Here is a 23,794-nt window from a genome sequence, read left to right as displayed (position 1 = left end):
CCCTCCGTGCCTATTTTTATATCCTTAATATATTTACACTTTTGCAGTAACTTTTGTACCCAGAGAGAGAATATGCCTGTGCAGCTAAAGCCTACGAATATCACAATATATGTGATATTATACATCACAATATATTTCTCTTTGATGTCTGAATACAACACGCTATTGGATTGCATACTGGTCGTGTTTTGCTTGACAAAAACTGCAGCAAATATTTTACATGCTGGGCTGTGTCATTTCCGAGTCTTTGCTTTCATATTTTCAAGTCCTTGCCGATCAGCTCTTTCCACTGGCAGAAACTGCTAGTTTTCTATAACCCAGCATTATTTTTTAAATTGCTTTTACTGAAGAACTGTTGGTGTTCTTAGGGCACCCAGTAACATTTTTGGATTTCAAACTGCGGTGCATTTTTCTTTTTTAACAATACGGCAGGTGCAGCTGTTGAGATTACAGGACAGGCCCTTTGGTGCTCCCCGCCAGGTTATCTCCATCTTCCTTTTTTTTTTTTGGGGTGCAGGAAAGTCCGTAAACTCCTCGCCTCGTTTGACATCAAGAGAGCCGCCCGGCAGCCTTACAAGCAGATCTGCATCAAGCACGTCCAGTCGGACCTGGAAACTCCACTGCAGCTGCGGCACCCCGTTAACGAGGAGCCCATCGTCATCGAAGATTAGTGGGGGGAAACTGCGGAACGGTCCTGCTCGCGGAGTCGCCCCCCTCTCCTCGTCCCCAGCTCCTCCATCACGCCCCTCCCCCCCCCCTTCCCTCCTCGGTTCAGAGCCAGCTCTCTGGGCGCAGAAGCACGTTTTTGTTGGTCTCTTCGATTTGTTCGTTTGTTTGCCTTTTTTTGTCGTTGTTGTTTTTGACCAAACACGAGCCTGGAGCGGCGGCGGACAGGAACTCTGCGACGCGCGAGACCAGCACCTCCGCCCCCGCCCGAACTCCGGGCTTCCCCTTGCTCGTGTCGGAAAAGAAGACGGAAAGGGTTTTCAAAACGGCGGTGTGTACAGATGTGTGTGTGTGTGTATATATGTAAGTAAACAAAAAACAAACTTTATAAGACTCTTTTTGACACTAGCTTCTGTAGGAGTCTGTAAAAGGCAGACCCCACACCGGCGTAACCTGGAGGTTGGGGGTAGGGGGAGATGGGTTCCGTTTGGTGATTTTAAGAAGCCATCTTTCTAATTCTTAAAAAAAACAATCACCCTCCTCCTTTTGTACAAATGTCTCTCTTTTATTTTCTCTCTCACCTTGGCAAGTCTTGTCTGGAGAGGAGCTGCCGTTGGCTTTGTCCAGGTGCTACGGGCTGTGTTCAGAGGACGGCTTTCGTTTCCAAGTTGGAATTCGAAGGCCTCTCTGGGAAAGGAGGTCTTGTTGCAGTGGCTGGCTCAGATAACGGGTTTCCGGAGGCATTCGTTTAAGCTTCTTGGTGGCAGCCCTAGGCTTAACGTCAGGTGTCATAGCAGTCAAACCGAGATGCATTTCTGCAGTTCTGACCCTAAGCCCCCTGCACACTGAACCCAGTACTAAGCAAGAGAACCCGCTTGACTGAATGGGTACAGTGCTGCTCTGTCATTGACTGGAGGTACGCTGATCTGAAATAGTGGAATAATACACCAAAAATCTCGTTACAACAAAAGCTCAGTGCTGTATGTGGTACCACCGTAGTCCCTTTTCAGTAAAGAACTGAAGAGTTTGATTAATCCAGGTGCCCCATGTACAGTATATCATTGTGAAACTGATTACTGCTATAAAACTGAATTTAATTTGTCCACAGTGTGTATGTTTATATATATATACATATGTGTATATATATATATGTGTGTGATTGGCATATATTTGCGTTTGTATGCATTTGCGTTACTGTACTGTTTCTCAGATAAAAAAGACCATCCATTGCTAGAGTGTTTTTAGTATTCTTTTATAAAGGCGGCGATTTGCTCCAAATGTTTTAACTTCGCTGCATGGGAGGAGCTGACTGTAAAGGATAGGAAGAAGCACGACGGACCTCGTGAGATCTCTAGGCATTGCTTAAAAATCGGCGCGTCTCCAATCGCGACGTGCGTCGCGTGCGGAAAACTGCGACGGAAGCGTTTGACTGACGCTGAGGAGGCAATGGGAGAACCGGACTTTTTCTGAACCGGGATGTGGGATCCAGTCGTGTGCCGTTGGCTGTTGCATTGCCTTTTGGCACCGTTGAAGCGTCTTTCTCTTACTGCAGTGCTAGGTGGTCGCGACAGCGGTACCACCTGTTGAAAAACTGTTCTTATGTGCCAAAAGAGAAGGGAGTCGCACGCCGCTTGTGCCATTGTGCTGCAGCGTGGAGCTGAGAAAACTGCCGGTGTGTCGCGGGGGTTGTCTTTATCCCCAGAGCGTGCGGCTGACTGGAGAAGCTCTCCTGCTGCCCACCATTTAACCTGTGGTGGGATGGATGCCTTTGTTAGGGACTGATCTTGATTTTCCTTAATGCATGTTCTTCTACCCAATTCAGCCAGGTGCTAGGATTGAAGAGCCTAAACCTCTAGTAATACTTTAACATTTTTCAGTTGTTAGATTCTTCTGATCTCCCTGCTAGTTGACAGGTTGGAAAACCAGGTGCAATTCCTTGCAGTCTCACTCTGTAGCCCCTCTTGATTTTTTATTTTTTTTACTCTAGGCCATGCTCGGAATAAAATGATCCAGTAGTTGAGGAGATGAACTTCCTGTTAAGATTGTGACACTGCATTTGGGGTTTCTTATTTGGCAGCCTGCCTGATCATTCCTGCTCTTCTGGAGTTCATAGTCAATAAAGTAAGCTTTTCATTTTTCAGCAAAGATTGATTCAGAGATGTATCTGGACATGTTGACATCCAGATTTCCGTGTAAAAATATTAAATGCTTTTTTGGTTATTCAAGTATAAGAGAATGGGAACCAAATAAGTATTAGGGCTGCGTATTGTTTTATGTGGATAGGATATATCCTAATAAGAGACAGAAATAATTATCCCCGTATTGACCCTCAAGGTTGGTCAGTACTTGGCTTGGAGGTCTCTCTGGTACTTCTAACACAGCCTCACGTCCAGCTTGAGTGTTTGGTAGAATGGTTACTGACCTGCCTCTGAAGATGAGCTCTGTCCACTCCTGAAAGGACAGCGAGGTGCAGTCTACCAGACTATGACGATAAACTAGGCCCCGTCTACTTTGTGGACGTTAAAGACCCCATGACACAAAACAGGGTTCTGTGTCCTGGTTAAATTATCAGAGACTGAATTTCAGTATAAAATTATATTAAATATACAAGAATAAAGTCTTCAGCTACCCCAGTCCAAAGTTATTGGGCTATAGGCCCGGGATGAACTGAGCTGTCAATGGGTTGTAGGTGTGGGTTTTCTGGGAGTGGTATTAACACGTCTGTCTATATAGGGTGGGAAGTGGGTCACTTTTCCAGGACTGTGCATTGAAGCGGGAGTCTCCAACATTGGTCTTGAAGAGCCTCAGTTCTGCCACTCTGAAAGGTCACCTGTTTCTAAAGATATGTGACACCTGTAAGCTACTCATGAATCAAGCAAGTCGTCTGTTCAATTAAGGAAACTCTGCTCTTCGAGGGTTGGAGAATGCTTTTGGGATTTCGGTTCCAAATAAGCTGTAAATGCACAAATTTAACAATACCCTTGTTAAATTGGTCGCAATTGCAATGTTTTGTATCTTTAGAGATTGATTTAATGGTGACCTACAAGCCCTGTATGATTGAAGCACAACAGAACCGGGGTTGCAGACCTCTGCTTTAAAATGCTTTTGATATAAAACGCCTGAATTACACCCGATATCTTTTTGTCCTCCCAGAGAACTTCTGAATGGCTGGGTTTTAGAATTTTCCTGTGAAAGATTCTCTTAAACCCGTGTTTTTTTTTCCCCCACTGTGCATTTCCTGTTTATAGTTCTTGTCATAGTGTTCTGTTCCTTAAGGAAAGAATATACGTGCATTGTTTTAGATTTGTATGCTGCCAAAACAACTTTTAACATAAGAGTTAATAAAGAAATATTCTAAAAACCTACACCAAGGTCATCTTGGCAGTGGGGTGTAGCTCCCATCTTTATATTGTTGATAACTTTTCCGAATGCCTGCCAGTTTAACTGATTGCACAGAAATGTACTTGTGTTAATAGGAAAAAATGTTGCAACTGTATCTGAGTTAATGATGGAAACAATGTTTTTTTTTTAATGAGTGAAGATGTCTGGAAGCTGATTTTATTTATGTTATTGCTGATATTCTGCCGTCCCCACACACTGTCTCGGGAGACCCAGAGAAAGGCAGGACAGTGTCCTTTTGTTTTTGAGGAAAGTGGACCTTGGACCTGGTCCTATAGTATGTTTTCTTTCAAGGTGTCTGGAAGACCAGCACTTTAAACAGCATTTTATTCACGGTCTGCTTAACCATCAGACACGATCTGAGGAAGGTTTGGACTTATCTGTGGTCAGGCAGCTGAGGGCCAGAAGTAGTAGCAAGGACCAGACCCCAGGGCACTGAAAGAGGTGCTGTACAATTTACAGAAAAACTGTACAACATCATTGTATGATGTGGTTTTAGCTTAAAAAGTGATGCTTGCATGACACTTAAAGAATTGCAAGAATACATTAGCAATGCAATTGTACCTACCAGCCATCCATGTCCCTGTTTCCTCTTCCTTTACCTGATTAACAGTATGGCTGTACTTCAGGTGAGGCTCACAAATCTTACTCTTCATACTTATTCCGTTTGATCACTTAGAGTAATGTACCACCTGCTTTTGCTGTTTCCACTCACACCCTCAGGATGGGCTTGGGGGCTGTCATGGCACAGTGTATTGCTTCCAATTTACCTTTGGAAACTAGAAACAGCCCAGCTCTGTTTTAAGGCTGTGTTGGTCAGCGGTGCTTTTTGGGCAGGACAGGAGTTTGCTCCTGCTTCAGCAACACAAGCACCAGAGAGTCCCTGGGAAAATGAAGAACAAGCAAGGTGGGTTGTAGTTTTGGCGCTGTGAGGGGGGCATGGCTACACTGGGTCAAAGGCTCATCTTTAAGGTTCCCAGTAGCTCGGTGTTGGTGTGGATAGTAAGTCTCTTACCTGTTCTGGACTTTGCTTATTTGGAAGATGGTAGTATGGATATGAAATTCACTTGCTTTTTTCCTTCTGCGATTCATTTGCTGCTGCTACAGCTGCTGAGGACCAGTGCAGTGCAGTAAGGAGACCAACAGTAGCCGTGCCTTTCAAACATCTGGCGACAGCAGCCGTTTAAAACGGGTTGTCAGAAGTGCTTCACAACTGGGTGCGATTTGTGTCACTGGTGCCGATGGCTGTAGCACATCGTTGTTGGAGAAACCTCATATGCACAGTTGATTCCCCGCATTTTTGTAATATTCTGCAAGAAACCCTGTAACCCAAACAAAATCTTTCTTTGCAATAAAGCCTGGAACACAATACCTGGCAAATATCATTGTACTGATCCGGCATGTCACCCAAAAGGTCTCGCTCACACGCAACAGTTTTATTGCTCTGAAAAGCAGTGCAGTCCTTCGGTACTCCTGGCCCTCAGTCTCCTTGACCAGAACATGAGATTATAGAGGAGTCATTGTGACAGTGTCTTGGTGTAGGCTTATTGATCTCTGGCCACACAATGTTGGAAATGTCAAACGCCAGTCCTTCATGCAGCATCAACGAAACATGCAATGTATTCAACACACTCACTGACTGCATAACGCTGCATTTCAACAACATTGTTGATAGTTTTGCTTTTGGTTTTCCAACATTTTAGAAAATGTGAAAGCTACTTGTTCGTGTTTGTGGTTCTTGCTGTAGCTTCATGCAAACATGCCTTAGGCCAGTGTTTCTCAGTTCTGACCCTGGAGTACTTCGTGTCTGCTGGTTTCATTGGCTTCAGCCCAGTTCTTAATCACAGGCTAAAATAAGGTGTTCGGTTTGAGGTCTTATTTTTTTTATTCGTTTTCGACTCTTCCAAAGCTCAGGGCTCGAATGCTGAAAGCTTGTGCTTGAGCTTCAGGGCTGCCCCTCTTCAGGTGTCTGAGCTGAAGTACAGTTGGACTTCAGTAAAAGGAAGAACACTGTCTGATGCAGAGTTGTAGAGAGACGGCACAGCAGTGACACGAGTCATTCCCACCTGTATCTGTTCAACGATTGACCACCTGATCATCGGTCAAGAGCCCTTTAGTGAGGAATAAGGGAGCAACTTTTTAATTGGCAAGTTGAAGAAAGGCTGCTTACATTTCTCTGCTAGAGATGAAATGGTGCACTTTAACTAGGAAGTGTTTGAAACCCAAGGACTGAGGGCTGAAAAAAATCTTAACCCTGAAAGCAGATCAGTTGAGGGGCAGAAATTTGGACTGGTGATTAAGGGCCCAGAGAATAAAAAGCAGCAGACACATGGGACCCTGGGAACCAGGACTGAGAGCCACTATCGTCTACCTGACCCCAAGCTGACTGTTACAATCCAATCAAAACACAGCTGCAGTTCCGCTGGTTTATGAACCCTTACAGGTTGCAAAATGGTTTGCGAAAACTATTGAAGGTACTGACATGATGTAAAAGGTTATTAGTCCGGGACAAACTTGTATCTTGTGTTATGCATATAAAATGCCAAAAGTTAGTTTTTTTAAGTCATAATTTTACTTCTGGGTAAAGTCCTTGTGAGCTTTGAAGATGGCAGTTGCGAATGAAAGGAATCAATCATCTAATAAGCTTTTTTTAAAAATAAATTGTACTGTAAAAGCACAATGTTACCACTATATATTATAAAAAGATAATTTGGTTTGTTGTTTGTTACATTTTGTCTAATGCCATGTTTCCCATCATTCTGAAAATGTCTTCAGACTTAAAACAATTTTATCAATTTTCAATTGTAATAAAAGGTCAGAATTATATTTTGTAAAACAGGGGAGGAAAAAGGTCTATGAGTTCCGAGGAGCCTTCTTTAAAAAGAGGCAACTTCAGCCATGGAAGTTGGGTGGATTTGTTTTCTCCAGAATGCTGAGAACAGCTGGTTACAGGAGACTGGAAATGTTGCACTACCTTGTCGTCTGTTTGTTTTTTAAAGAAAGTGTTTCAAGATTTGTTTTCCCTGGGGAACTCACAATAAATTGTTGCTGTTGAAAACCAAGGAGTAATGTTCAGTCATTTCTGTGGGCAGCCTTAAATTACAAAAAAGTTTAAAAATTTACATAATTTGCATTGAACGAACCCCCCCCCGAGATTGAAGGACTCTTACTTAATTGTGTGAACTTCTCTTTATTTGGGGTTTCTTGATTGTATTCTGAAGGCCGTGTTTGGTAGGTTCTGCTCTAAGGATGCAGTTTTCTGCAGGAGTGGAAATAGGCTTATGGACAGAGTCGCCGGCCCCCAGCAGTGAGGGGTGACCTCTAGTGGAGCTTTCTTGGGATTCAAAGCAGAGTTTTGACACAGGAAACACTAACTAAGGGATCTGACCAAAAGACCTGAGTAGACCAAAGGCACCTGAGCTGAGCATGCCAACTCCGCTGACTGAGAGGTAAGTGTGAACTGCTGATTAGACACAGGACAGCCCCTTTCACCAGTGAGCTGTTCCCTTAAAGGAGTTTCATATCGTCATGTTTTGTCTGTTAAAACAAATACCAATGTTTATAGACTATGTAAAGGAGAAGCAAATGTTCACTGATCACATGATTTAAATAACACGAAAATTTCAACTTGGACAAATCTTCATCCGCGACTTCAGCTTTGATCTAGCTTTTTTTTTTTTAAGAGGTTTGTTTTCTTGAACACGTCGGTAACGGCCTCCGTGAGTTCAGAGGCATAAGTCCAAAGGCCTTCGTCCCGAATCAGGTCCTCCTCTTTCAAGTTGTCCTGCTTCGGCCGCCTGACGTGGTACAGTCTCCCCAGCTGGTCGGACACCTCCACTGTGGTGCCGGTCTGTTCTGTAACGTGGTGGACCGAAAGCTGAAACACTTTTCGGGGGTTGACCATCAGCTTTCCCGTGGTAAAGTGTGGTTTGGGAATCGGTTCCCGGTAGATGTGCTGGAGGAAGTTAACTCCCGGGATTCCCTGCCACTCCGGGATCTTAAACTTACCGCTCTTCTCGAAGACGTTGTTGCGGAAAACGTTGTTCTCGAAGTAGAAGCTTGACGTGTTGCCATACTGGGCCTCCAGGTCGCTCACTAAGTCCCTCCAGTTCTTGGCCTTCAAGGGCAGAATGATCTCGTCGATGTCATTCAAGAGGAGGTACCGCGTTTGGTACATGTACCTGTAGACGCAGTCATTCAAGGCTGGGATTTGACCGTAATAGTGCAGATCTCCTGGAGAAAGGGAAGGAGTCCAGCTGGAAGACACTTTGATATAGGAGTCTATGGGCCATGGTATGACCTCTACAAAACCCACTCCGGTGTAGTAATCCAGCACCGTTTCCATGGCCGGGCTGCACTGACTCTTGTAGATGGCCACCTTCTGAGCTCCTAGGATCCGGTACATCTCCATGGCCTGCACGAACTGCAGGACGTTGTCGAAATTCCCAAACATGGTCGAAATGCAGACGGCGAACTCGGCAGGGAAGCCTGCGTCTCGGGCCTGGCGGTTCCGGATGGGCAGGAAGGACATGTTCTGGGGCTGGCCTTGGTCGGTATAGACTGCCACGTGCGTCGGGTCGCAGCCGTCGGGGACGGCGCAAAGCAGGTCGGCTGTACCGTAGGGGAAGTCGAAGTGGCTGCCGTGGAGGTTGGTGGTGGCTCGGGTGGACGCGAGGTGGTCCGTGCAGCTGAACAAGCAGTAGTGCACCGCGTTCTCTGTCCGATGCACAATGGAAATAATGCGGACCTGTCTTTGTCCCTTCCTGTGCTCAAAGTAAGGACTAACCACGTAGGTCTTTGCGCCGCCCACATGATGAAAGGTGGCTGCTTCTTCCACGGGAGTACAGATTTTTCCAGGTCCGCTGTGAGGAGAGCAGCCCCTTTGCCTGGTTTGGTTATTTCTCTTTTCACACGCGGTGTGATGGTTGATCTCTTCACCGCCTGTGTTTTTAGGCAGTGGCTTATCCCAGGTGAGAATGCTCCTGGTTCTTGCGTTGAGGAATAGGAGGAAAAGCAAGACAAAGAGGAATAGAATCAAGGTAAAAATGAGCTTCTTGCCACTCTTGATCTTTGCCGTGGCTCTTGTGTGGAGTGGTGCATTTTCTAGATCCTCATCCACTGTGGGCATTTTATCTGTTTGCGCAGTGTAATCTGGTAGGAAAAACAAAAGGAAGTCAACCAACTTTTTACAGCTATAATAAGGCAATCCTATTTTAATACTTCCCAACCTGAATTCATTCTAACACCATCTTCTTGGAAGGTTCTAAACTTTACTAGTGCCCGATACAGTCCAATACACTCCTTCTCACCCTTGCCATTGAAGACCAGTTTCTCTTGCCTGGATGCAGAGCTGTGAGTTTGTTTTGGCAGATGACATAGCAATCGCTTTAAACCATCGCCCAACTGAATTGCACAACTGAAGCCTCTTACACAGTATTGTGGTGCTAAACTTTTACACTGGTGATCTTGGGAAAACTAGATGGCTCATTAGTATTAGGATTGTATATTGTAACGCCCTCGCCTGGTGGTGAGGAGGAAGCGCCCCTAGGCGCTCGTAGTACCGCTGGGCATGCTGGGAGTGGTAGCCGGGAAGAGTCTGAGGGTCAGCACGATGACCAGCGGCTGACCCTGCCTGTGTAAATAATGTCCTAGTAATTCTAGTGCCCTGTGTAGTCCTGTAAAAGTAGAGTGTGTTGTTAGGTAATTACCACCCTAAATGTGTGTACGTGTTCGTCAGTCTCCTCATGTGTGTGTAGATCCTGTGTTTGGTTTGAGTGTGGTTGTAAAATAAAGCCAGTGCTTGGTTAATCGCGTCTCCACTGTTCTTTAGTTCTGAAAAAGAACCTGCCAAACGCTACATTGGTGTCAGAAGCGGGGCGGGATAGCCCTTCGCCGGGGACGGCGATTTAAGTGGGGGAGAGTGTAACGCTTACGGCCGACAGGCACTGTGTAAGAGCCGGCGTACCAGAGCGAGTGACGTCACCGCCCTTCCCTGTGATAGCAGGACCACAGCTACTGGGCTGTGGAGAGATCTCTCTTTGGCTCACGGGGCTAGGTCGCTGCAGAGAGACGCGGAAGTCCCGGGTTCGAGCCCCGGACGGTGCAGGGGCCGACCTAATGCGGCAAGGGCGCCCGCCTGAGCCCCCGTTGCGTTACAATATATAGTGACAATATAGATACACAAGTCTTCTGAATGTTGGCAGATTTGTTTTAATAAATAACGACAAAGTAAAATTTCTAAGTGCTATTGGTAACGAGGTATTTACTGTTAGAACTTGGTGAGGAATAAGTGTGAAGGTCAGATATCTTAATCTGTAAAACCAGAGTCTTAAGACGATGTACTATTTTGACATCGCTGTATGTGTAGTATGTTAGTATTGGTCGGTAAAACTGTATTATAAAACCACAAAAGAGACGAGAGCTGGATTTTGGGGATCGAGTTGGATTCCAAGCATGCTGCTGTATGCTGTTGCACACATCGGGCTGGTCTTTACCCTAACACGCCTCTCTCCATGCCACCGCGCAATACAGACACTGCGTGCACATTTTAGCTGCTGACCTCGTGGAAATCTAAACTGAAGGACCAAGCCAAGATTTTCTCGGGCTCCTGCCTGTTCGCTGCGGTTTCCGGCACCTGGGAGCAGGCTGCGCTTCTCCCACAGTTCCGGCAGGGGGCGCTCATGCACATGCCAGGACCGGCTCCAAAGCCGATTCGGCTGATCTCGCGAATCACAAAGTGAAAGGCCACGTGCGCCAGAAGGTTTAATTTGTTATGCTGCACACTATTTTCGCAACAAATAGGCAATAGCATGCTGTTGCACTCTGTGGGATCAAAAATAAAAAACAGGGGAAGCTGGACTTAATTTCACTGTCCGGGTTAGTGATTTTCAAGCTTAAATCTGGCAACCCTGTCTAGACTGCACTGTCTTATTGCTAATTACCTACTTGGAAACTAGTCGAATGAAGTGTACCACGCACGGAACAGTAGGTTCTACTCGTCTTGATTAAATTCAAGAGACGTCAATTGGGTACTTGCAGGTCTTCCACAAGATTGTCAAACCAACAATTCTGAAAACGGCTATTAGCGAGCGCTGTATTTTCGCAAACACTGAAATTAGCCAAACAAAATAGGACTTTGTAGGTACGGGGGCGGCAGGCAGGCAGGCACCCGTGATTGGACGGGCGGTTTCTGTGCGACGCCCCGGCCCCCAAGCTGCCGCGAGATCCTTCACGTGCAGCCGCAGCAGGAGCAGCTTCCGCGAGGAGCGGCCTCAGGTCAGAGGTCACGACATCGAGGTGCGGGAGGGGGGGGGAACAGTAGAAAACGTTTTAAACGTCTATGAAAAGCAAAGAAATACGTAAACGGTTTTTGTCCGATTACGCAGCTAGACTTCAGCCTACATTTCCGGAGGGCTGGCATACAACGACTGATTTCCTACAGTGAGTTGGCTTATTTTCCAGATAAAGAGCAACTCAGCCCTTAAGTTGCTTATGTAAACATATTTCTGCTCAAAGCACCATTGTTGGAGAGAAAACATTTCTCGAACAATTCAGGAATGTATAAGTGTATACAGGCAATTCGCTCGATAAAATGATGATTTAGGAAAAGGGGCAGGAGACCGATTTGTTTCTCATTCTGCACGTCTTTGCCTGGTTCCCAGATGAGGAAGGTTACTGCCATGAAAGTTTGCGCAGTAATCGGTGTCATCTTTTTACGATTGACCTTTCAGTGCTAAAAGTAAGTATTCTTTATCTCATTTGGATCTACTCATTTTCACCCTTAATTTACTTGGTATAGCAACTGTGCCAGACTGATGATAACCCGATTGCGGTCTTCTAAAAGGAAGTAGAGCCGAGTGTGTTGACACCAGCTGTAATTAACGTTTTGTTTGTCCGCTTATCGCTTATACCCGTTTTACGAAACAACTGTATTAATGAGCTAAGGGCAGGTCCGTGCTGGTGAAGGAACTGTCCTTGCGCAGGCAGATTTGTGCTGCTTCGTGAAATCGCTTAGTGTGATCGCAATACGGAAGCCGTGCATCCATCTTTTAAATTAAAGAAGTTATTCCTCAAATTAAGAACGTGATCCCTCGTGCGTGTAAACTGCATTTCTGGTAAGCAGCTTACACGTGGTGAAGAAGGCCAGCTGGGAATTCATTTCATAGACAGCCATTGGATCATTTAAACGTTATCGCATGTTCTTTAATTAGACTTGCAGATAACGAACCTCTCTAAGCAATCAGTTAGTTGCCATTTCCTCTTGTCTGAAGAGGTTGCGGATTTGTGGTTTTCAAGGAACCGGGCAGCCTGACTGCTGACAGCAGGCGTGTCGGCATTCCCGGAGTGGTGAACGCTTTCAGTAGGCCCTAGAGGTGGAGGGTTTTGCCTGGTTGCATATTAATCAGCATTTACCTGTTGAAAGGTTTTTGCAAATGTTAGGAGGTCACATCCTGTCTGTCTAGCTCGTGGTTTTGCAGCTAATCGATCGTCTTCAGCTGCTTAGTACCAGCCGGGAGGATCTGGGCTGAACAGCTCGTCGGAGCCCCACAACCCTGTGTCCAACGCACCCGTGAGCTTTTCAGTCTTCTTACAGCCCAGAGGAACCGCCTCTGAAAGCATGGTCCCCTCTCGCTCTGTGATTCAAATGTAACTTACGGACCCTCTAGACACCCGGTTTAAAAACATGCTCCTCCACTCTTTTCTTTCCATTTCCACCACCTCCATCGACTCACGAATTGCCAAAGGAATGAAATGTTCAGTCCGTGCTGAACTGACCGCCGGTGTACTGCAGCCATTAGCGGAGTTTCCGTAAAGATAGACAGCAAACGATAGGTTGAGCTTGTTGTCCGTTTTTTTTAATATGAAGCATACATTGTTAAAGCACCACCCATTCTACAGAAGATCGTATCATGATAATTCCAGTTACACGGTTTTCACTCGCAAGTGGATACTAATTCAGTATCCCCTGGAAATCCTCTCAATACCCACCTGTTAAATGATGTACAGATCTTTATGCAACACGCAGGGACAGAGGTGCACACAGCCCTTGTGTGCCTGCTTTTAGGGTTCCCGTGTCGTGTAGTAGACAGTAGAGGAGCTCATTAGCCATATGTACAGTACATAAACGCGCCGTTCTTCCGGGACGTGCAGAGAACAGCGGGCAGCACCACACGATGTAGACAGTACAGAACAGTAAATAACAGTGTTGGAATGTACAGTCAGTAAACACCCAGAACAATAAACACGCGGTCCGAGTCGGGTGCAGCGGTCTGAGACCTTGCGCAGTAAGCTGTCAAGCGTGCGCACTGCCGCAGAGGAGAGGCTGTTGATCCTGGTGGTCGGTGCTTGAGCGGAACCGCTTGCCAGAGCGCGGGGGGCAGCACCGTTCGCGGCCGGGATGGGGGGAACCCCGAATGATGGGCTGGGCTCTGTGGCGGCAGCGGATGGTGTGAATCTCACTCGATGGCTGTTGAGTCACATGTTCTAATCCTGCGGGCCGTGCCACAGCCCTTTGTAGTGCGTCTCTGTGACGATAACCTGAGACTTTCACTCACTGGGTGGCTGTGACACTCTTACATTGCTCTAAGCCCCAGCAAACGCGTTAAATACACCGACGAACCGCTATACAGTAGACAGGCACATACAACGGGGCAGTTCTTTTTGTGTTAATATCGTAATTAGCAAAAGCACAAACGCGCAAAGTCCCTGTCGGCACCTTCTAGGGGATATTAAACTGGACCGGGTCTGTAGGGACGCACGAATTCAGCTTCTGGGGCTTTGAGTTCTGACTTTTTGTTCCGGTTAGTTTGCTAGTGCTGTCTGCAAATGGTTTTCCGCTTTACCTGGGACACGTAGCCTACTTCCAAAAATGACTGCGATAAAAGTATAAATATGACCTTAAAAAACATTTGTGGGGGAGAGAAGGTTTTACATTTGAAGAATAATACACTCGCGCTTCTAACAAAACGTTTTTTTTGCTAGAGACAATACGCGGCGACATTAATATGCAGATAGGTTGTAGGAGATGACCAACATATCGGTTCCTTCGTTGGAACAGAACAACGCAAAACCCTTTTTCTAAGAGCTCTGTAACCCTTTGAGTGCGTACCGTGACTGAATTTACCGGAGCTGGAAAGACGTATTAGCCTACCCGGAGGCCACAGTTTTAAATATTTCTCTACCCGAACAGCAGTTGGATGGGTAAAAAAACAGGGATTTCAAGGGAAGTTCGCTTACCTGTGTTCCTGGAGTTGATCTGGTAGCCCATGTTAACCGGAAAAGAGTCGCAAACGGGTGTTTTGCATTCCCTCCAGGCTCCGACACCGCCCTCTTTACTCGCCTCGAAAGTTTAAATGTCACCTGTTGACGTTATCCCTTCATGTCAAAGAGCTGGGGAGAATACAGTTGTTTGAGAAAAGGAAGGGAGTTTTCATCTGATTTCTGCAGTCCACAGCGCTGGTCGCTATTGAAGGTCCCCTTGTCTGAATGGAGACGGAAGGGGGCACTGCTCAAATTAAACGTGCCCATAAGCAAAACTTTTCCAGACGTTTACCGTCTTTTTTATTGAAATAGAGAAATGAATCTGCTTTGTCGGTCAGGCCTACAAATTTTGCAAGATCTCATCTGCCGTTTGACGAGCTGTAGACCTGGAAACTCAAACCGGTTGAAAGTAAACCCGTTTGTCAGAACGGGGACAACACGTTTATGTGCAGCTCCACTCATTCTTCTATCAATACGTTTTAATCTTTCAAAAATGAACTGTACCTATGAGAAAAGAAACATTTTTAAAACTCAATATATTGATGCAAATTCGGTCCGATTGTCAAAAGATAAAAATAAAAGCGACACAGTCCGTGGCGATTCGAAATGAGTCGTTCATCTGAAAAAATTCTAAATCAGATAAAGGAGTAACAAAGTTTGACTTTGTTAAATTTCAAAATCTTTCGAAAATCTGAGGTTTTGCTAAATATTATCTGGAAATTTCAGTTGATTCAATCTGTAAGACGAACTTTAAAACGGACCTTTAAAAAAAGTGGATGTTTAGTTTTTCATTATGTACCTTCAAGCTTGAATCCGCCTTTTTGGAAGTTAAATATTTAACTTAATTCTTTCGCTCCATTTTCAGTGCAAGTGCTGCTGTCCCCGTGGGCGTTGTTCCTTCAGTGTTTTATGTCTCCTGAAGATCGATTTCACTGCTCCTGTTACTACTCCTCGCTGTTCCCAGAGTCTCTAAACAAGGTGTGCTACACTAACGCCTAAACTTGCCACACTCACTTGACACGTATGTTATTATTGAATGTGAATAACACTATTTTAAATCCTGGGAGAAGTGCAGACGTGTTTAACTTATTTTTACAAACCGCTCAAAGTTTAGATGATGGATTACGCCAGCATAACTCATGCATGTAAGAGTCTTTTAAGCAGGATGTTTTAGGCTCCTGCGTTACTCTGTTCTATCACTTCCAGCGGACAGAAGGCGGATGAGATTTTGGAACGTAGCTGCGACAAGTAGACCTTCAGAAGGACTGCAGTAACAAAGTCTGGCCACTAGAGGTCTCCAGTCTAACACTTGTTAATGGGGTCAGTGGGCGTTAAGTAATTGGTTAATAAGGAATGCAAGTCCCCAGTTCTCACATGGGGATAACTAGAGGTCTGTTACTGTACGAATAGGGCTGGCTGGTGTTAGCAGTAGTTGTGTTTTAGGAAGCAGTGTCAGGAGAGTCCTCTGCAGTGCAGTAGTATGAAAGGAGGATCATTCTTTTCAGTCTTTGGTTTTTAAAACAAAACTCTGCAATAAAGCCTCTTGCAACTGAAGATAAAGTCCATGTGGATTTTTAGGTCCTCAGAATCCTAGAGTTTTATAAAAGGTGTTTTTTTTCCTTGACAAAGTGTGTTCTCCCTGTGTTTGCATGGGTTTCCTCTAGGTGCTCCAGATTCCTCCCACAGTCCAGAGACATGCTGTACTGGCAGGTTAATTGGCTTCTGGGAATACAATATAGGCTCTGGTGTGAGTTAGTGTGCATCTGTGTTTGTGTCTGTGTGTCTGCCCTGCGATGGCCAGGCACCCTGTCCATGGTGCACCCTGCCTTGCGCCTGTTGCTTGCTGAGATACGCTCTGGGTCTGTTCTGGGGGTGTGGTGAAAAACATTGCTTTCACAATTTTGGAGTAGAATGTAGCTTATCCTTCTGGGTAAATCAACAGATGTCTGGAGGATTACTTCAAGATTTAGAAAATTACATGATGTGCTTAGTCAACCAGTGATCTCTGGATTTATTTTGAGGGTGTGTGCTGACTGTAATCTTGGTAGATGGGTTCTTAACTGGGGAGGTTAGGCTTAACTTTTGTAGCTGTATGTTAAGCTGTATTTGTTTTCTCAACCTTGGTTCCCAGAAAAACGTTTTATTTCAGTCAGCAGGCGATGGGGTGACATTTGGATAAATGTATTTACTTCCCCTCAGTCAGGTGACTTCCAAACATCGTCTTCAGTTTCATCGCTATGTAAACAATGCTCAGATTTATGTTAAAACCTCTTTTCCCTCTGATGTCCCACCTCCATCACCTATGTCTCTTCTGTGTGATATTAAGCTCTGGTTGACCTCGCATTACCTGAATGTCAAATGTCAGCTGGAAAGTTGGTGAGATTCACAGTTGTGGACTTCCCCATTCACACATCAGCCATAGTCAGGAATCTGGGAGTCACACTGATCCCCTCCTGTCTTTGGAGCCCTACATGAAAAAAATTAGATGAACACAACTTCTCAATTTCAATACCAACTTCTGTCATTATTCAATGCTCAGTGTGCGATTCGTGCATTAATAACACCAAGGCTTCATTTCTGCAGCTCTTTGCTCTATAGGCTCCCTAAGTAAGTTGCCATATGTTCAAATCTCTGCAGCTAGACGACTGACGCACACCAGGTCCTGGCAGCATATCACTCCTACGCTTCAGTCTCTACATTGGTTGCCTATACATTCACATATTCAGTGCAGGATCTTGCTACTGCCTTTCAAGGCTCTTAATAATCTGGCTCCATCACACATCTCTGAACTCCTCCATGTTTACTCTCCCACCGGTTGGCTCTTCTCTGGGACTAAATCTGAGAGCTTGGGTGACCGTGTCTGCTCTGTCACCGCCCCTTACAGAATGCCCTTCCTCTGACCCTTCGGGAGAAATTCTGTGACTTTTCACCTCTAAGCTCAAAACTCAAGTTTGTCTGATTGCCCTACAGTTTATCCTCTGCTTTCTTGTTTATTTTCTCTGTTACCTTTTATTTATTGTCTTATTCTTTCTTTATCTCTATGTACCTCAGATTTGGAAACTTGCTTTATAAATGAAAGGTGATTATGATGATTTAATATTATTTAAAAAGCTTGTTTTTCTTCCTGCAAGGCTTTTCGGTGGGATTCAGCCTGTAGATTGTGCTCACCGCCGTTTCCTCAGTCTAGAGTAAACTGGTCCAATACTTTTACCAACCACCAGGGGGCGCCGAGGGAGGCTTGGAAAAAGTTGTCGGTAAGTTTTACAGGAAATGGGCTCTTAGGAAGTAGAATGTGACATTTTCAAACACATTTTTCTTAAAAACCTGCTGCTTAAATGTATTATCATTTTATTCGTTCCTGCTTCATAATCCAGCTGCTTCCAGGAAATCAAGCAGGCCAGACACGTCTGGTACAAAGCAGCTCTGCGTTTGCGCCTTGGAATTGAAATGACCAAATCATTTTTACGGTGGGTAGCTGCATCAGCATGCTTAGGCTGCAAAGGAACAAGTAATAGGTTTATTCCATGCCGAAAAAAAGAAGAAAGAGAACACAACGTTTCGGCCGTGGAGCCTTCTTCAGGTGTGAGAGAGACAGGGCAGTAGGCAAAGGTAAAGTAGCGGGAGAACAAAGGTTGGGAGGGAGGAGGAGTGAGAGGCGGGAGCAGGGGACAGAAAGAGAGGCCAATCAAGAGGTGTGAAGTCAGAATGGGTGCAGAGAGGTGTGAAATGAAACGTCCAATGAATGGAGAAAATGTAAAAGAACAGTAGTCTGTCGTTAAGAGAAGGGAGAATGTGTGATCCTAGCTGCAGAATAATTTTGGTTTCGGTGGTCTTTCTGATGTATGAGTTCGGAAAATCGTCTTTGAGAACACAGACGGAGAGATTTGAGTGGTTGTGGCCGTCAGAGGTGAAATGAGAAACAATGGGCTTGGAGAGATCTTGGTTGATCTGGTTGAAGATCTTCCCTCATACATCAAAGACACCAACCACGCGCTTCAACTTTTTAATGATTTCCAATTTCAGGGTACTGAATGCTACATTTTTACCATGGACATCACATCTCTGTACACCGTCATTCCCATAATGATGGCCTTACAGCCCTCAGGCACACGCTGGACAAACGCACAGTGCTTGATCCACCCACCCACACCCTGGTACGCCTTGCAGAATTGGTCCTCACACTGAACGCATTCTCTTTCCACAATCTTTTTTACCAACAGGTCAGTGGAGTTGCCATGGGCACCAGAATGGGACCCAGATATGCCAATGTTTTTGTTGGCTGGGTAGAAGAACGCTTCTTCCCTTCCTACACTGGCTATGTCCCTGACCTCTACAAACGATATATGGATGACTGCGTCGGTGCCGCCACATGCTCCAACGATCAGCTTGAATTTTTCCTGCACCATTTCACCAACTTCCACCCGTCCCTCAAATATACGGTTAACATATCTTCCACTACTCTTCCGTTTCTAGACATCAACTTCTCCATCAACTACCCCCGACTGTCCACTTCAGTTTATTACAAACCCACGGATTCACACAGCTACTTCCTGTACAGCTCGTTTCACCCCAACCACACTAAAAACTCTCTTCTTTTTTCACAGTTCCTTGGGCGACGACAATTATGCAGCGACGACATCGACTTCAAGAACCAAGCCCTCGAAATGTACTCATTTTTCATCAACAGAGGATACCCCAGCAGTGTGCTTGACAGGGCCCTTGCCCGAGCCAAAAACACCTCCCGGACCATCAACCCGATCAGGAACTCCCGCCGTAACAACCGCATTCCTTTGGTGCTTCCTTACCACCCTAACACACTTCCTATCCCCAGGACCATTAACCAGAACTTTTCCATCCTACGGTATGATCCCTCCATTAGGGCCCTCTTTTCTGATCGCCCTATCATCTCATTTCGCCGACCACCTAATCTACGTAACCTCCTTGTTCACAGCTCCCTTGACCGCCCTCAACAACCATCCACACCAGGCACCTTGCAACAGAGCTCGCTGTATCACCTGCAAGTACACATCCACCACTCATTGAAGGTCCCTCAGGACAATTCCGGATCACCCAGACAGCATCTTGTACCTCCAGCAACCTTATTCACTGTATCTCTTGCAGTAAATGCCCAGCCATCTACATTGGAGAAACAGGAAGGAGACTCGGAGACCGCTTCAGAGAACACGTCAGGGCTGTGAAGATTAAAGATCTCTCCAAGCCCATTGTTTCTCATTTCACCTCTGACGGCCACGACCACACTAATCTCTCCGTCTGTGTTCTCAAAGACGGTTTTCCGAACTCATACATCAGAAAGACCACCGAAACCAAAATTATTCTGCAGCTAGGATCACACATTCTCATGTTTACTGTTCTTTTATTGCCCCCCACCCCCCACCCCCCCCACGGTCTGTGCTCACACGGGAGCCAGCTGTCACGCGTGTCCTCAGACTCCATTTCCCGGGAGCTGCTCCCCGGCGTGGAAAGACTGAGCTCTTCCTCTGCCCCTCGCCCCCTCGCAGCCCCCTCTCTGTCCGGGGCCGTGACCTCACCGGCTTCACAACCTCACAAACGCTGAGGTTAATAAAATTCTGAATCGGTTAATTAATATGGCTGGATTGCTGGAGGTTTTTTGTGGTATATTACCTCTAGGACTGCTGTGGGTCAGGTTTTGCAGTTTTATTAATGACAATTACATTCAGGAGATATGGAGGGGTGTTTTTTTTTGCTAACGGAAGGAGCCAGGAGTCTGGCCGCAGATAACGTTTACTGTGCCCCTCGCTTTTACCTCTTTCTTTCAAAAACAGCCTCCTCTTGTTGCAGGAAGAGTATACTTTTGGTACCTCCCTTCCAAACCACTCAACACAGGCCTTCAGGGCAAAGCGTGGAACAGCTTTAGATCATTGAACCAGACTGTCAGGCACTCAGCAGAGCTACAGTATGCAAACTGACAGAACACTTTGTCTGATAATTTCCATTTTTAGGAAGGGGGCATCATTTTAGTTGATGATTCATGTCGAAAAAGGAGAGACTTTGATGGTTACAATCTGTGCATCTGCAGCATCTTCTTTGTCACACACACTAGCTCTTTCCATTGCTTGCGTTTCAAAACAATACAAACTGGAACAAAATAAAAGACAGTTTCTGCCTCCGAGCTACATGAATTTTTTAATTAGGCCATTCAACTGTCATAACGTAAACCATGTATGAGACTTCCTGTATCAGCTGTCCTTAATTGTTTCTCGCTGAGTCACATGAGACACTTTTTATATTGGCAGTCATCGCCTGGAGGAAAGGGCGGGACAGCGGCGTTGCAGTTACTGCCTCGCAGTGTTCAGAGCCGATTCTGAACTTGGGTTCCTTCCGTACGGACTCGGCATGTCAAAGGAGTGCTGTCCGGGTTAATGGCCGTTCCTAAATTGCGACTGTGCTTGTGTGAGCGTCCTGTCCGGGCTGTAATCTCTGATCTGCGAAGAGCGGCTTTCTGTAACTCAGCAGATGGACGGACGTGATACTAGTGTCCCCACGCCCCAGAGCCTGACAGTCACTGCAAAACATTTTGGGCTTCGAGGACTAAAATTCAATTTAATCTCATTAGCTCCATCAAAAAAAATTACGTGCTACAAATGTCGTGCATCTTTATAAAAAGTGGCAGTTGTGCTCTATTATAAAATGCTCTCAACAGTGGACTTTGCTGAAAAAAAGTTGCGGAACTTTGATAAGATTACAAGAGCCCAAATCACATAGGAGCCAGGGTGTAACACAAGCCAGCAGCACTAATATCTCGCTGTCCTTCTCTGCATTTTGCCGTGCCTTGAGAGGGGCATTCCTTGGCACTGTGCTATCCAAGGCTTTTTTTCTCGTCAAACAGCCTGTTTGTTTTTTTTTTTATCTTGCAGCACGTTTTGCATTAAAACCCAGCACGCCTTGCAGCCGGAGAGCTTGAACACTTCAAAGATGTTGCGGAAACGGGGTAGTGTGTAATTGTGGCTTAAATGCTTAGGTCTTATTTCTGCACTTTGAGTCTTTGTGTCACTTGACTTGCATCTCGTTTTTATTTTGTTGGAGGTAGGGTGGCCCTTTGTAAACCTCTGCTAATGACCTTTGACCCTGAGCCTGCACACGGTTTGTTTGAAGGGAAGACGTTGAAGGGTTGGTTGTTCAGGGGTTTTATCATCCCGTTAAAATTTTGCAATAGCCCTATCGCAGAGCAGTTTGTGACACCATATCGAAAATATAATCAGACTTACAGATCAGTAGGTACAGCAAAAGGGCTGTGGAAATGCTCTTGTCAGAGCCTTTGTAGCAGGGCTGCCCAACCAGTCGACCGCGATCGATCTCGGGTGTGCTTGCCAGTCGATCGCAGGAATGTTTGACAAAAACTAAATGGGCTATTTGACTACTTTTTTCGATAGCCTAAAAAATCATTCAGATCTGTGCATGTAATGTCATACATTTTACTGGCCTTGTGTGTGTTTAACCCTTGTCAAATGGGTTGTAAAAGTCTCTTCCCTGAGTGCTGGCTGACAATGTGGGGAGGCTACAGGAGCTCCGTCAACAGTGTTGTGTTCGCTACCAAGAACGGTCTCTTGGTTATTGCCGCACGAACCCCACAGTGCATCTTGGAGCGAAGCAGACTGGCCGTGACAAATTCGCCGACAGTTCGATAAGTTTGATTGCCTACTTGATAGTTGTAGTGTTTGAGAGAAAATGAGGAAGCAAAGAGACCGAAAACTTACCGTTAACACGAGGAATGGGAGCATGATTATTTTATGTGTCTGTACTTTTGCATTCAAATCTGCAATGCTAGCGTGTACGCGAAAAAGGGAAACATAGAACATTTCCAAACTGCTCCAAAATATCTGATGTGGACTTTCCCGTAAAAGAAAAGAGGGAACGCGGCAATCGTCGCATCGTTCCGTGGGAGTCACGCCCTGGCTCGACACAAGAAGTCATTCAGGGATCGAGAAGTAATGAAGAAAGCGTGTGCTGAGACGGCTGACTTGCTGGTTGGAGATTTCAAAAACAAATATTTTTGGCGAGGTTCAGACAGCTGTTGCCCGAGTTTCTCAAGTCGTCTAAAACACCGTGAATATGCCCACTTAAAGAATGACCAGGATCTGGATTGAGTATTTCTCACAGACTTGACTGAACTGCTAAATGAGCTGAAAATCGAGCTGCAGGGACAAAATAAAAATGTCATCGACATGATCAGCAGTGTCAACACGTAAAAAAAAATTACAAGTGTTCTCAAGTAAGCTTCTCACTGCCAGTGCTCACATTAAGGCAGGATATTATTTATTTTTTTGTAGAATGGGGAACATGACGGGTTCACTGTAGCATGAGTCACTTGCTTTTATTTGCTGTCATTTTAGTGATGGGTATCGTTATTGTACTGATGTGCCCACGGTCTGTTTTTCTTATATCAGAGCTTCAAATTCACACTGGTAGATTGAGCTGGACTGGCAAATAGATCTTACATTAAAAAGGTTGGGCACTGCTGATCTACAGCATAGGGTGTGGATGCACAGTTTACCCCTTCAATTTTTTGTGAAGCTGGTATTGAATCAAGACTTTGCAAAAGGATGCTTTTAGTATTCTAACATGAGAAGAAGTTAAGGGAATGTATGAAAAGCAAAAATAAGATGTCTTAACTAATCAAGTAGTACATTGTAAGTAACACTTCTGAAACTGCAGGAGACTTGAGCTGCTAAAAATGTAGCTGTCACTTCCCTGAATCACATTGATGCATCAGGCATGTCTGAGGAACACGTATGCTTGCAGGAAGAATCATTTCATGATGAACTGAGCAATTCTGAATGCTGGTTCACCAGCTGGAAGAGACTGCTGGATCAGCGTGGAATGGCAAAAACCAGTATGATATTTGTCTTTTTCAGAGTACAGTAATCCTGCCACGTTAGGAGTCGAGGTCTTTTAGCGGCACCCCGACAACTCCTTGACAACAAATCCCCGACAACTGTTTAAAGCTCTGTTAAGTGGGTTTTGTCAACAATGTGTGTTCTGGTCTGTTACCCACTGGTGCCCCAGCTGTTACAAGTCTGGACCCAAACACACAGGTCGCACAGACATAGGTCTGTCACACTGTTGCCTGGGCTTGAACCTGTTCAGACATGACTAATGGATTCCAGAGAGCGGGATCAGTTAAAAATACCTCTATATTTGCTTGACAGACCAAGCGAGGTTATTTTAAACAAAAGAACACAGGATGCCTTTTTAAAAAAAAACACTTAATCAAAATCAGAATGAGACATGGAAACGCAAACCAGAGGACACTAGTGGAAACTATGTGGAAGTAAATTTAAAACCAAGAACAACTGGCACTTCTTTACGCAAAGGGTTGTGGGTGTCTGGAACAAGCCAAGAGGCCATGTTGTTGTGGCCCATACCCTTGGCCTATTTGAAGAAACAGGTGGATGAGACCCTTGGCTCAGTTAGCTACCAGATGGACTAA

General features: G+C 45.4%; 3 protein-coding genes across 9 annotated transcripts in view; 2 read left to right on the top strand and 1 right to left on the bottom strand.

Moving 5' to 3' along the window:
• The window catches only part of LOC102693874 (metastasis-associated protein MTA1-like), a 45,732-nt gene extending 38,609 nt beyond the window's left edge, over window positions 1–7,123 (top strand). For both annotated transcript variants that reach the window (XM_015341099.2, XM_015341101.2), the window contains one exon: window positions 518–7,123. In XM_015341099.2, the coding sequence (XP_015196585.1) occupies window positions 518–671 (154 nt within the window). In that variant the 3' untranslated portion in view covers window positions 672–7,123. The remainder of the gene's footprint in view (window positions 1–517) is intronic.
• A 116-nt stretch (window positions 7,124–7,239) lies between these two features.
• Window positions 7,240–15,208, bottom strand: LOC107076646 (beta-1,4-galactosyltransferase galt-1-like). Its single transcript, XM_015340977.2, has 3 exons — window positions 15,125–15,208; window positions 14,302–14,454; window positions 7,240–9,216 (listed from the first exon to the last, which is right to left on the bottom strand). Exons 2-3 carry the CDS (start codon window positions 14,330–14,332, stop codon window positions 7,718–7,720), a joined length of 1,530 nt encoding a protein of 509 aa, XP_015196463.2. The 5' UTR covers window positions 14,333–14,454; window positions 15,125–15,208; the 3' UTR covers window positions 7,240–7,717.
• LOC107076648 (uncharacterized) lies at window positions 11,229–21,206 on the top strand. Of its 6 annotated transcripts, XR_011185090.1 has the most exons (4): window positions 11,229–11,803; window positions 15,191–15,303; window positions 15,990–17,579; window positions 18,930–21,206. XR_011185090.1 is itself a non-coding variant. In XM_069186326.1 (3 exons), the coding sequence occupies exon 3, from the start codon at window positions 18,357–18,359 to the stop codon at window positions 19,521–19,523; it is 1,167 nt and encodes a 388-aa protein (XP_069042427.1). In that variant the 5' UTR covers window positions 15,212–15,303; window positions 15,532–15,645; window positions 15,990–18,356; the 3' UTR covers window positions 19,524–21,206. The 6 variants fall into 6 exon arrangements, 5 of the variants coding, with proteins under 5 accessions (XP_069042427.1, XP_069042426.1, XP_069042428.1 ...); XM_069186326.1 differs by lacking the exon at window positions 11,229–11,803 and adding an exon at window positions 15,532–15,645 and having other exon boundaries at window positions 15,212–15,303; window positions 15,990–21,206; XM_069186325.1 differs by lacking the exon at window positions 11,229–11,803 and having other exon boundaries at window positions 15,216–15,303; window positions 15,990–16,072; window positions 17,457–21,206.
• The last annotated feature ends 2,588 nt before the right edge of the window (window positions 21,207–23,794 follow it).

Source organism: Lepisosteus oculatus, chromosome 3 (assembly GCF_040954835.1).
Source record: "Lepisosteus oculatus isolate fLepOcu1 chromosome 3, fLepOcu1.hap2, whole genome shotgun sequence".
Taxonomy (NCBI): Eukaryota; Metazoa; Chordata; class Actinopteri; order Semionotiformes; family Lepisosteidae; genus Lepisosteus; species Lepisosteus oculatus.
This window is presented reverse-complemented; position numbering and strand designations above follow the sequence as displayed.

What these genes read in the sequence shown, in the direction of transcription:
- LOC107076646 (XM_015340977.2), bottom strand. Translation starts at nt 14,332, where the DNA reads ATGGGCTACCAGATCAACTCCAGGAACACAG. An exon ending in GATCAACTCCAGGAACACAG is followed by an intron (nt 9,217 to 14,301) that starts GTAAGCGAACTT and finishes TTTTCCTACCAG; the next exon opens with ATTACACTGCGCAAACAGAT.
- LOC107076648 (XM_069186326.1), top strand. Translation starts at nt 18,357, where the DNA reads ATGCTACATTTTTACCATGGACATCACATCTCTGTACACCGTCATTCC.